Genomic DNA, 14,375 nt, shown 5'->3' on the forward strand with positions numbered 1-14,375 from the left:
ATCATTTAGAAGTTAAACTGTTAACGAAAGTAAAGAACACAACATTTGCTTTTGATGTAGTCCTTAACACTTAAGTCAGTTTAAAACAGATTTTTCCAGACACATTGTAGGTATATTGTTATTAGCTTATATGAAATGTATTATACCAGTATAGTTACAATAGCTTAATTCAACATTGACAGAGAATCAACCAATATTTCAATAGTCAGAACACTGTCAAAGAACATGTTGCAGACTCAGTGGTGATATATTTAGTATATTGGGATGATCTCAGTGTTACATTTGCATGCAGCAGGACACCAGCTCGACACCAGCCAGTTGCTGCATCCGGACGTGGCTTTCAACATGGGACAGTTGATGTATCGGTTAATGTAAGGACAGGGGTTGGCTGAAATGAAAAAAAAAATAGAAAAAGGAAAAGGATATCTCATTAATTTATTAGCTACCACTGTATACAACATTCCTGGTAGTATGAATCATATCTGCTTTACAACAATCTACATGCATTTAAAAAATAATAGTACATACTGCAGAGTCCGTCTTCACAGTTATTGGGACAGGAAGCACACGCGTCCCCAAGCTTATAAGGTGGATATCCCCGGAAGTTTCCTCTGTTGAAGAAATAAGAAGGTCAGACATGTAAATCACATGTAAAACAAAGTCATGTTTTTTTTTGTACAGGGGGTGAATGAGGGTTACGTACGCTCGGAAATAATGGCAGCCGTAGAAGTAGATGCCGTTAGGGCACTTTGTTGATGCACATCCAATTTTGTAGGAGCTGTTCCATATCACCTGACACAAAAAAAAGTCATTCATATCAGTGCCACTCTCATCTCCAAAATAGTTTTGAACGAAATTTGATTATAGCAATTTTAATTTGAAAAAAGTGACTATCCAATAGTAAAGCATAAACATTATTGTGTGACCTGTTTCTACCATTGCAACATAGATTGTGTTTTCCTTGAAAAATGATCGTTGTCAAGGCATGGCTGTGTTACCTGTGTGTAGTGACCAATATGCAGGCCGTTGGTGGAGATATTGGGATACTGGTAGCGTTCCACCTCACTGTGCCAGGCATCGATGACCTTCGTCCATGAGAAAGGCTCGGAAGAATAGAACAGATTCTCTCCTAATTCATATCCTGCTCGATGGTGACAAACACATGACAGGGCTGATTAACGTCTGAGAAATACATTGTTAATATTTGCATGTCTTGGGAGATTAAGCTATTCAGATACAACAGCGTTCATCAAAAGGCCTATTGATGATATCTTTCACATGATAACATATCCCAATCTGTAATTAGTTTTTATTAAAATAAGGCATTAAGACTGGATATAAGATAGTGTTCACAGTGACTCTCATGATCAATCAATAGGGCAGTCAGTTCACAGGGATCCCTTTTCTCTGAGGTATTATTTAAGGTGATGGCATATGTGGAGCAAGGTAAAAAGGGCAACAAAGAAGAGAGAGAGAGGGGGAATAAAGGAAAGAGAAATGTACCATTGATCATGCGGGTGCTGGGTGCTCCATGCTCCAGGTTACATTTGTCAATCCAAGCCTTAGCACTGACAGCCACATCCTCACTGTAAGACTGGAAAAGAAAAAGAAAAAATATCAAATCAAGAATTTTCATTTCAAAGTTTGTAAGAAAAGACCCATCCTCTCCTGCGATAAAGGTTATATGAAAACTGGATAATTTTTTATTTGAATTTTTTTTCCATTTGAAGCTTTAATCTATGAAAAGGTTGTAATTAAAGTGGCATTACGCCTTTCAGGCCAAAGCTGAATTTCAATAAAGACAGACATTTTCTTTTTCACTTTTTTTTGTGCACACACCTGCTAAACCTTCACACATCTAAATAGTTTTGGGGAAAAAGGAAATAAATCCTATTTTTTCTCCTTTGTGACAAATTTTAAATTGTGTGCAATGCATTTGTAGTGTTCAGTCTTGGCTCCCTTCATTGAAAAGACTGGAATAAGTTGATTACAATGAAATAATAATAACATTGAAAAAAAATATGTGTTACATCATGTGATCATATTTATCTATGTCAATAAATGTTCATATTTTAAATGGCATTTATTTTCATTATTTGTAACGTCCATATTTGTATACTTTTGACCTACTTTAACTATTACAGGAAGTTCACTCTGTCATGACAATTAAGGCTGAGTCAGCTCTTAATCAGCAGACTATACAACCCTGATTTTGAAAAGCTGTCTAATACTTTTATGATGTTAAGGCCCTGTGCAGAAGGCCTCGCCCAGTTTATTGTTTTATTGTCTTTGTATTTCCTCCATTAGCCAGGAAAAACAAATGCTGTGAGAAGAGCAAATATTATCCGTGCCACCTATTAGTGTGTGAATAGAAAAAAGCAGGACTGACCATTTTCAGCATGTCAGAAGCACTGGGCTCCACCGCTCTCCTGAAGGCATTATGTACATCAACGATCTCAGTCTGAACTGCTGTATTTTCTGTGCAAATGTCTGCTACACACACACACACACGCACACACACACACACACACACACACACACACACACACACACACACACACACACACACACACACACACACACACACACATCAAACTAATGGGTAAACACCAGATTAAAGACACAATAAAGGGTGATATTTACTCTGCTGGCTTAATATCCACACTCGCATGACTCACACATATCCTGGTTTAATTACTCTGAAATGGCTATACATAAGAAAAGAACAAATAGAAGGCGATTGTGCTAAATCCCTTAACCTTACTGGGAGATTTATCAGCGTGCTGTCAGAGAAAATAAAATACCTCTGTGTAAAGTTCAACACAATGTGCTTACCTTCCTGTGGACACACCATGGGAGGCAGAGAAGTGCATATGAAAATGAGAAGAAATGGAAGTTTAATCAGTAAATCAGGAGAAATACATTTAGACAAGTCCTTTACTTTTTATTGGTAGTTGTAACATGATGTGAATACAGTATCAAAAGCAAAAGCAATGACATTTTGACTTGCCTAATTCAAACTATCTGTGCAATACCAATGCTCAGTGTACACTAAACTGTGCATTGTTTTCTCTACTTTTTCCTTATATCCTGCTGTCTGTTCATTTTCTTATATTGTTGTAATATGTCTGTTAACTTATTTTAATATTGTTTATTTAACGTTGATGTTATTTTGTATATAGACGTTTCTTACTTATCGTATTGTTTGTTCACTCTGCTGTTGCACTTTCCCTTTTGCTGCGGTAACGCTGTATCATTTTCCCGTTGTGGGACTAATTAAGAATGATCTTACTTTACTTTTTTTATTTAAAGAAAATAAGAACTAATTGGTTCGCTGTGCTTTTAGCTCTTACTGTAGTGCTGGCTACAATCTTTGGAATTTGTCTTTGGAATTGTTTGATTTTCATTTTACTGGGAATATAGAAGTCTGATATCTAAATCAATACTACAAAGCTATCCGTGGGTTTCTTTGATCCCTGAAAATGAAGTTTTGAGGTTTAATTTCACAAAATGTAATTTCCCAAAGTGGACGTTCATCTGTTTATTTTTGAGCTAATTAAGGCTCAGTTAAAGCCACTACGAGTAACATGGCACGTTGGCGTCCCCTTTGGACAAAAGCGGTAGTATTTTTACGACGCCCGCTGTCGCAAAGCTGTTTTCTAGCTCCTGCCAGGCGTGCGAGTGTGAACTGAGAAGGGCGCAATACATAGCTGCCAAGTCTCACTCTTTGGCCGTGAGACGCACGCAAATCAACCAGTTCACACTCTCACACGCCACACCTCAAATTTCTCACGCGGAGAAATTAATCCCCAAAATAACATTTGTTTTGCGGGACTTTCATTTTCAATTTCTTTTTTTGAAAACAGACATGAGTGTCGTGACTTCCTCTTTCTGAACGCGCATTAACGTTATGCTTTGACGTGCACTGTGCATTCAAAGCGGGAGGCGAGTCCCCCCCCCCCCCTCGCACCTTCTCTTCCGAGGTGTGTGTTGATAGCGTGCCAAGTTACCGCTGATAAGAATTGTGTCCCCGCCGGCCGGTGAGCGCACATGCATCAAACATATTAACCCTTCAATCTCACTCAAGTAAATTCAGAAGATCTTTGGGTCGTTTTGTATATTGTTTTTGGTAATTTAGTTTGAAAATTAGGTTTGCAACAAATGGCTCATCCGCCAATAAAAATGCTTTTATTATTCTGTGTAATGAACGAGCCTATTAGGCCAGGCAAAGTAAGGCATTTTGGGGCCAAAAATAGAATAAATTGTAAAATTATTTTTTTCAGCACAACATACTAAAAGTCCTAAATCCTAGTTGAGGAAATATGTTTAATTCTCATCAATCCGAGATGTGTGCCAATAAGGCGAGACACCAATACATCCAAATAGGGCAATTTGTTTCCTTTAGTCCTATCAAAATTAAACTTTATACACTGAAAGTATCCATGATAATTAAAAATGTTTGTATTTTTTGGTCCATTGTATCACTCAATTTGGCCCACCTGATCACATACTTTCAAGCAGCACTGTATGGTGCATAAAGTAGACAAAGGAGTTACTTGGTCCCACGGTGTGTGACAATCTCCTCTTTATCCATGCCATTTCAGGCATGGATAATCTCGTCTATTTGACATAGGAAAGGGAATGGCACTGAAAAAAGTAAAAAATTACACTAGCTAGGGGAGGGGTAATCTAATTCATGAGAGGCACCTGTTATACCCCTGGCAGGTAAACCAGGCAGTTTTTCAGGTTAGAGGCCAGTCTAAAAGCAGCATCGCCATCACCCATTGGCAGTACGATGATTGGATATTGAATAAGTGTGGAGCTCATGTGCATATTCAAATTCATTTAAAAAGAAACAAAAAAAGTTACTTTTCAATTATAATTTTACTATGTAAAGTTTAATTGTGGTAGGAGTAAAGGAAAAAATTAAGCCTATTTGGGTTTATTTTGGGCATGTACGATTAGTGTATAGCTCATTTGCATATTCAAATTAATTTTCAAAGAAACTTGAAATACAAAATGTTTTAATTGTCATGGATACTTTCATTGTGTAAAGTTTTATTTTGATAGGACTAAAGGAAAAAAATTGCCCTATTTGGATGTATTGGTGTCTCGCCTTATTGGCACACATCTCGGATTGATGAGAGAATGAGAATTAAACATATTTCCTCAACTAGGATTTCTTAGGACTTTTAGTATGTTGTTCTGGACACCTCATAGAAATGATCTGAGCTGAAAAAAATTATTTTACAATTTATTCTATGAAAAACGCTATTTTGCCTGGACTATATGTATTGCACATGTATAGCACTTTTCATAACACAAATCAAGGTAGCCTAAGAGGAGGGACCAAGTAACCCTGATGTTTTATTTTAGCCTAGTAGTTTGCCGAAAATCGGACTGGGTGTGTGACCAGACCAAAAGCAGTAATAAAAACTATTTAAAAACGTCTTTCTTTGCACTGATGGTCTCGTTTGCTGTTAAAGGTAATTTATGATTATCAGAGGAAACATGAGGCTGTTTAAAAGATACTTAAATGTTACTCGTAGCCGCTTTAAGTAACGGTAAAATACACAATGATTAAGTATAAAAACCTATTAATCTCACAAAATCAAAACACTCCAGTGCTGTATTAGAACGTCAAAACTGTACTCAAAACCTATACTTAAGTAAACATTCCCACCTATGAAAAACACACAATGCATTACAACATTCTATCATAGGCTACTTCAAAAACGTTACACTTCGACTCACCGCAATGCAGGCAGAGTGCACCTGCTGCACTGCCAAGAGGCAAATCAGGAATGAGAACATTTCCCTTGTTCATAAGGATGATATCTACGGACAGTGAGGATTAAAAAACAAAGTAAAACTGAAAAAAAAAATGTATGTTATATTTGGAAATACCAATATAATAGAAAAATAATAAACATAACGATCATGTTGCTGTTCAAGTGACTACGTTATATTTTCTTGTTATGTTCTAGTTTATTTTTCTTACTTTAATCATGCATATCATCAACAGAATAACCTTTTTAAAACTATGTTGAGGAAAATAGAGAGAGGCATACCTGCTTGGTGGGTCTTCATGAGGTGGAGGTAAAGTGGCACTCTCCTCTCCCTCCTTTTATATATGCCCACTATGGCCTTAGATATAACACATTCCCTCTCCAGGGTTTCACACAATGGGAACCTGACAAGAAACAAGTCTATCATGTTGCAATGAAGAGGCTTTTTTTCTTCAAAACTCCGCAACTGACAGAGAGTAAACAAGGAATTGTTAGGCCTTAGGGTGTAGTGACAACCTGATGTATTAGATCAAGTTTACACAGCATATAATAGAAAGCTTGCTGTGGTCAAGGTAAACAGAAGGAATGGAATGTTTGGAGATTACAAGATATAGTTATATGGGGCTGTATGTAAATGGATTAAATTTCTGCAGCTCATTTAGGCTGCAGACGCACCCAATGCTTGCTTAGGCTCAAAAGCAACACGTGGGTCCAGCAAACAAGTTGGAGTAGGGATGAAAATGTTAAATGAAATGTGTCTTATGTATGTCTGTGTCGTAGTGAACATCCTGTCTGTGTGTCTGCTGACTGTTTTCTTAGATAAAGCAGGCGCAGACAGATGTAGAACGATTGTCCCAGAAATAGCAGCACAATCGCAGAATTGAAGAACAATTAGAAAACATATCCTGTTAATGTTATGTAATCAAAACATGAAATGTAAGACTTGATAATAGTTTTGGATGGTTATTTGAAATATATGACTGATTAAACAAAATGGATCATTTGAATTCAAATTATTACATGGTATTTTTTTAGTTTTATTCTGCTTAACAAAAAGTTTTAGTTTTATTCTGCTTAAAAAAAACTAAAATTGTTATTTGAGTCATTTCTGGGATTTTCTTTGCAGGAAATGAGGTCATTGAAGCTGCACTAATTGATATTTTTGTATCAACAGTGCATCCAATCACAGATAATTATCATCCGACCCTGTAGTTCAACTTTGCCCTACACATCATTTTAGCATCTTCTTTCAGCTCATTGTTTTGGGGTTTTCAACCCACAACTTTACCGCTTTGGTTCACTATCACTGCTCTCATTACCCCAGTTTCCAAGAGTGACGCAGGGAGCTGTTTTCATAGAAACCACTTGGTTCTCTGACACTAAGAAACTGTGTGTGAACTACACACAATGATATCTGCATATCATGTTCAGAACAAACTACATTCCTCTCTGGTTGAATCTTGATTATATGTCGTAATACACAATAAGCATTATGCTGCTATCAGCCCTTCGCGTAATGCATTATTGTGTCATTTCTCAGGCAGTGTAATGGGTACGTGGTAAAGATAAGATTTAGTTGCAATATATGCATGAGTCTTGTTTACTTGTTTTTTAAAGATTGCTTTGAAAAACTTTTATATAGTTTTTGTCCCATTGTAAAGTATCCTGGAGGCTAGACTATGATTACACCTGCTTTAAACCTTACAGGGAATACATGTACCATTATCGCTACAGCAGAAAAAACAGATATTTGCTGATTTTTCCCACCTGTTAATTTTTTGGCTTGACCTTGGGTTAATCAACCATTTTAAAGGAAAAAAACAAGGCTAGGTCTTTACAGGGATTCTGGCAGCTCTGTGGGACTGTACGGCTTTTAGATATGCAAACATCAATAAGCAGGCTGACGTGTGCTCACGATGACAATGCAAAAATTATGACGATACTCAGATGTATAGCATGTTTAAGTTGAAGCTGTTGGTGTTTGTTTTGCAGATATTTTGCCATACAAGTTTGACCTGATGACTGCATCAGGACTAGAAAAAAGTGCCCTTTTGCCAGTTTTCTTATATACTGTACACACACACACACACACACACACACACACACACACACACACACACACAACCCTTTTTTGACAATAGAGTTTCACTCATATTCAATACTTCGATATCCAAGTTTCAAGAAGCACTCGTAACACACCTTTCTAACAAGTTGTAGTTGTTTGTTTGCATTTGTTCCTTTTGAGTGTGAATGCACTTTTTTGTATGTCGCAATGTAATGAAAATAATGCACAAAATTGCATGGCAGTCTTTTCAATAGCAGCTGAGATATTTTAATAAGGCCATAAGTGAACCTCATTGTGGCATTTAAAGAAGTCCTGGAGGATCCTGGAGCGTTAAGTCGCAAGATAAAGCTACCATGTGTCTAAACGCAGCACCATATAAACTGTAAACTATAGCAGGACAATACAAAATGCAAACCACAGTCATTACTGTCAATGTTGATGATGGATATCATGGGTGTAGTGCCTTATGTACCAATGGCTTTATATACATTCAGGTAAGGTTTTTCTTGGGAAGGAAACATCTTTCCTTGTTAGGTAAGAGTGAAGGCACACCATTTAAAGTAATAGGCACTATTATAGAACACAATGCCAGACAGAGCTGAGTGCAGCTAGAGATGGTCACCCAGGCAGAACACTGACAGCCTAATGCAGCAACAAGGCTCAGTGGAAATTATTTGAGAAAGGGTTGAAGACTTTTGATGGAAATCTGTTCACCTGTGTTGCTTTAATCCAGTGTCTGACCATTGGAGAGACTAAAGAATGTATGCACACACTGCCCAAGAAGAGTCCATACAGGGAACAGGTTAAAAATAATCAAACGTTGAACTGGTAAATGTTTTCACACTTATATTATAGGTTAACTCTTAATTGCGCCTTCCTACGTTTATCATAATTGTGCAAAAGATCCATTGTGCTAGTGCTAATGCGCTAATGTTGGTCGTCATGGTTTTCATATTTTAGCAAAGAATGCCATTGACTGAAGCTTTTTCCAAAAAACTATTTCTCATTCATTTACTCTGTATATTCTAGTACAATGAATGTTGAATGCAGGCATACTGTCTATCTTTATGAAATTGTGTTTTTACTATTAGCTCCACCAAACAGTCATTTTCACATTTATTCCACATTGCAAACAGCATGGAAAAAGTAGTGTATTTGCTATGAAAACTATGTTTTCAAGTGGGAACGCTATAGTACAAACAGTTTACATTGAAATGTACGCACTCAAACAAAGTGAAGGACAGCAAATGTAGAGCACTAGGGAGAAAGTATGGAGTGATTTAAGACACAGGCCATGTCTAATTCAGCACTTGACCTTAATCATTAGAATAAATCACAGTTTTATCTGCGAGAGATTTTATGGTAGGATTTTATATTTCCCCAAATACATGCCTTCATTTATTTATTATCTATTTTTTATTCCATTTTCTCTTTAGTAAGCACAAACATACATTATGAACGTTAATGTACTGCTGAACAAGCACCCTGTAAAGAGTAGGACATTTAAATGGGATATAAGCACTGCACGCAGAGCAATACTAAAAATTAGATTTTAATATTTAAGTAAAGAAATAATAACCTACAGGACATCCTTATGCATACATCTAATTATACAAAGAGCAAGAGACACATGGGGAAAAAAAATACACAATCTCCCTCGCACGATAACAAAACAGGTCACAATGAAAAACATGGTATGCTCTTTACCTTTGGACTAACTTTTACTTCCCATGCTAAACACTGGGGGGCACTGTTACATCTCTAGTCACAGAGGAGCCGTAGAATCAGCTGACGTCAAACTCTGGACATAATAACAACTGTGCTCTTTGTATGAAGCCTTGAATATAATAGAGGCTGTGATTGAACAATGTAATTATTTGAGAGCAGAATTAGGAGACTTATTTAGCCTCCCTGAGTTCCCCTTGTTTTGTTCCACCCAACTGCCCGTCTGAGTTCTCAGCCACTCATGTAAGACCAATGCTTGCACAAACACTACGCTTGACTGCCTGTCTTTATACTCGTCTCACATTATTCGTCCCATTTCAGTTCTTCAGTGGGAAAACATAATACAACATACTGTATAATCAGCAGCGCCCCCTTCGTGGCCGTTGGTAGCAGTAAGGTCAAGTTCCCCCATAAGTTACAGAACATCAAAAGTGCATTATTCGGACCTTAACAACAAACCTATTGATGTGTAAGATTTGAAGATGACATCATGTGAATGTCATCTTACCAAAATATGCCCCTCGAGGCAAATCTGTGAAAAACGGGCCATAAAAAGGAAATTCACTTTTTTGGCATGTTTGAAGATATTGTCCAAAGCATGTTAGAAATCACACTGCTGGTGTCCTTCAGAACTTCAGCGCCAGTCAGCACGGCTTCAGCATTGTTGGCATCTGTTCTATTCCATTAAGTTTAAAGGCCTTGAAAACCAGCCAGGCAGGCATCCACCCAATGTCAAGAACTTCCCTTTCTTTTGTTCCTTAATTCCAACCTCAGGTCCCTCCATGGGTGTTTCAAAGATAAGATTTTAGCAGAACGACCCTTTTTCCCTTTCAACGTTGAACTTTTTTTTCAAGTGAAAGTGGTCTTAATGTTGAAAAAAACGCCCTTCCAAAATCAGATCCACATCGCCCAGATCTAGATACGAGTTTCCGCTTTCAGGAAGACTGATTCAAGTCTAATGGGGCTCCTGGTGTGACAGCAAACAGAGGCAGGAAATCTCCATCTTTTGAAAGAGACATATCATTAATTTGCAGCCTGCAGTTAGGTTTTGTACCAACGTCTAGCGACACAATGAAGGTTCTCCTTGAAATGGCAGCTACATCCACCGCAAATTGAATCCCCTATCAGGCTAAAAATGACTTTGAGAAGAGCCCAATGTCATGATCACGTTGTGTTAAGGCCGGCAAGCCTAATCACAGAACGTGGAGCTCTTCACCAGTAATTATGGGCAACTCATCAAAAGTCATCCTTTGTCTCTCGTGTTATTCAGCTGCGCTTTCTTCTCAGCTTGTCAATGGACATTTATTTTTACTGCATTTAGTTCCGTCCATTGAGTGAATTCATACTTTGCAGGTGTTCACCACAGTCAAGATGGAAATGATTATATATGCCTTTGTCAGAAAATTATATTCTAAAATAATTATTTGAAGGATTTAATTTTGACATATAGGGCTTTGTTTGAAAAAAACATTTTCACAATTCTCTCAAACTAAAAAGTTGCTTAATTTTATATGAAAGCAAATTTATAACATAATTTCTTTAGCTAAATGTTAACGAGCATGTTAACACGCAGTGCCAGCATGTTTAGCATGCATAACGGCCTCCACACATATCCTACCTCTACTGCGCGTCTACCTCGCGTCTGCGTCTGACTTTTTGTCACTGACCGTGTAATCAACCTATAGCGGGCACACATCCAACCTCAGGCGCACTGCTGATGCGCGTCGGAGGCACGTCTGCAGCGACGCTCCCCTTTACCTCAGGAGGCTCGCCTATTTTTTTTCTGAGAGCCGCGCGTCTCTCTCGGGTCTCTCTGCTTTAACTGATAGAGAAATACTCTGCTGCGAGTCATATTGACTTCATACCGGCAGCTTTCGCTGTAGTTTCACCATTTCCTGGTGTGTCCCTTTCAAAATAAGACTTCCAACAAGAAAAAGAAAAAGGCAATGGGGCGCACGGATTACTGTCCAGACTCAATATTAGACTCAATATAAATCATATGCATCATAAATGACAGGAAATAACTTCATTTTTAATGGGAATTATCTATGAAAACTCTATGTTGAAAGACAGGGCTTTTAGAAGCAGCGCTGCAGCAGCAGCTGCTGCTGAGACGTTCCATGTGTGTCCGAGAAAAGTCAGAGAGACGCAGCAGTAAGGTAAGGCGACACGCTCCAGAGGTAGACGCAGGATGTGTGTGGAGGCCGTAAGACATAGCATGTTCTCCATCTTAGTTAAGCATGTTGGCATGCTAAAATATGTTAATTAAAACCAAACAGAACACAGCTAAGGCTCAGAATGTCATTCGTTTAGGACGTATTTGGTCTAAGACCAACATATTGGAAATATTATCATTTTGACCTGTTGACCTGATAGAGGAATTTTGGTAGGATTACCAAAGTTATGTGGGTAAATTTACTGGGGCATGACCAACGGCTGAACACATTTTAAAGGCAATTCATCCAGCAGTTGTCGAGATATTTCATATTGGACCAAGGTTGTGATTTGACAGACAGACGCTGCTTGCATGGCTAAGAAATATCTTAATATTTTGGATACAACAGCTGTGCTGTGTAGACAGAACTTTTTTTCTCCGCTGCTTTCTCAACACCCTTGAGAAACTGATGCCAAGGCCTGTTAATAGAATCACTGTTGTAAAAGACCCTTATTCTGCACCTTTTTTATATCAAGATCAATAGTGAACCTTCAAACCTCAAGAAAATATGTTGGTCATTTATATGGAAAGATAGTTTCACAAATACAAAAAAGTTTATTACCATTCTTTTCAAGCCAATGTTTCTCACATGCTCTGACCATTTCACCCACCAGGATCCATTCCAACCCTTGTGTCTCTTTGCAGACACAAGGTTCAGTGTGTCACATGTGCATGTCTACGTCTATGCAACAATACAGCTTGAAACAACAACTCAACCATCATGCTTTTCCCTGTGTCAAATACAGTTTCACTTTAAATCTGCAATGACTGATGAAGTTTTTGCCAATTTGGGAAAAGTAGGAACAAGCTGTAAACACATCACTGACATATTATCACCTTTATTTGTCCAATATTCTTTGCTAAACGTTGTGTGCCCCGAAACCCAAACAATTATCCAGAAGTTGCTAACACTCCATAGAGCTATGAGGAACTGCATATTTGGGTTGTAATTCTCGATCCATTTCACAAAGAGTTGCTATATGTAATCCATTGGTCATTTTTATATAGTGATCTTAGCTGCTTGAAATGACCTTAAAGTCTGAATTGCTGAAACATATTTCAACCATCAAATTCTGTACACAGACAGCTTGAGAACAACACAGTCATGTAGCTTCTTTCTCTCCATAGATGTTAAGCATTGTACAGAGTTCATGCTTTAGACAGACAGTGAGGAAAAGTTATTCGCTGATGTCAGACTTTGTATTCGCCTCCAGCAAGAATAGTCTGGTTGATGTTTTTGCTCTAGTAGTAGTAGCTGTTGTTGTGGGCGAAATCACAGTTTATGTAACAGAAAGTCGAGTGTTACTCCAGTGTGGTGGTCCCTCTCATACCAACCGGCGTAAATAATAGATGCAGAGCCATAGGGGGTTCTGACCCGGACATATTAAATATGCATAGTCACTACAGAGGAGTGCACATTACGGAGAATCACACACACACACACACACACACACACATTCCTGCACTATCCGTGGACTATCGGCCTACATTAACAAGGTGTGGACCTCAATTTCTATTAATTTATAAAGACAAAAAAACTATAAAATATGGATGTGTTACAACGCCGAAGTCCACTGTTAGGTTTGAAGTGCAGACAGAAACACACACACACACACACCTCTTTGACGATAGCATTGTACTACTGTATTGTACTATTGCTATATCCAGTCAGATAACAACAAACAACCACACATGATGTACCCCTTATTCTTTTGTAGTCAAACATATCACCAGCTCTCAAAAAACACTGTCCCATAGTGTGCACATGTGAATGTATGTGTATATGTAGGCTATGCATATGTGTATGGGCACACACACACACACACACACACATACACACACACACACACACACACACACACACACACACACACACACACACACACACATTCAACAAACAACCACCACACATGAACCAATTATCCCTTATTCAGGGATGTGAATGTGTTGGCTAGGTACATGTCTGTGTGTATTGGGCAATGTGTGGCACATCATTATCCTTCTTTCTTTCCACTTGTTCAAACTATTGATTGCTATTTCTGTCCGCCCATCTTTCTTTAGTCCTCCGCTTCCCTAAACAACACCCACCGCCCTTCCTCTTCCTCCTGCTCTGTCTCTCTCTCTCTCTGTCTCTCTTTAACTCTGGTATTTTCCCATTGAAGCCCCCTCCCCACCTCCCTCTCCCTCTCCCTCTCTCTCTCCCTCTCCTCACACGGATTCTTCAGGCAGCCGAGTGGAACTGGTGCGGCTGCCGGAGAGATAGAGAGGGGCAGAGAGAGGCTGCTGCTGCTACTGCTGCTGTGCTGCTGAACAGACGCTCAGTCGCCCTCAGACAATCACGGGGAGGGGAGACACAGGAAAAAGACAGAGACAGAGAGAAAGAACATAAAGATTGAAACAGAAAAAAGGGAGGGAGAGAGAGAGACAGAGGGAGGGAGGTGAACATGGTGACAGGATGTGGTTTCCCTGAGCTTGCAGAAACATCGGTACACACAGGCATACTTTGAGCATGACCTAAACACGCTGAGCTTACAAGTGTGTTTGAGAGCTCCGTTAGGTGGTGTAGAAGGAGGGAGGGGAA

At 38.6% G+C, this 14,375-nt stretch overlaps 1 protein-coding gene across 1 annotated transcript; it reads right to left on the reverse strand.

Annotated features, from left to right (window-relative positions):
• Window positions 1–251: 251 nt before the first annotated feature.
• LOC307259698 (cysteine-rich venom protein) lies at window positions 252–5,814 on the reverse strand (the record flags this gene model as incomplete). Its single annotated transcript, XM_080039643.1, has 8 exons — window positions 252–388; window positions 529–611; window positions 704–792; window positions 999–1,141; window positions 1,504–1,594; window positions 2,390–2,493; window positions 2,836–2,839; window positions 5,755–5,814. The coding sequence occupies 8 exons, from the start codon at window positions 5,812–5,814 to the stop codon at window positions 252–254; spliced, it is 711 nt and encodes a 236-aa protein (XP_079895769.1).
• Between the last annotated feature and the right edge of the window lie 8,561 nt (window positions 5,815–14,375).

This window comes from Ammodytes marinus (assembly GCF_949987685.1).
Source record: "Ammodytes marinus genome assembly, chromosome: 13".
Taxonomy (NCBI): domain Eukaryota; kingdom Metazoa; phylum Chordata; class Actinopteri; order Uranoscopiformes; family Ammodytidae; genus Ammodytes; species Ammodytes marinus.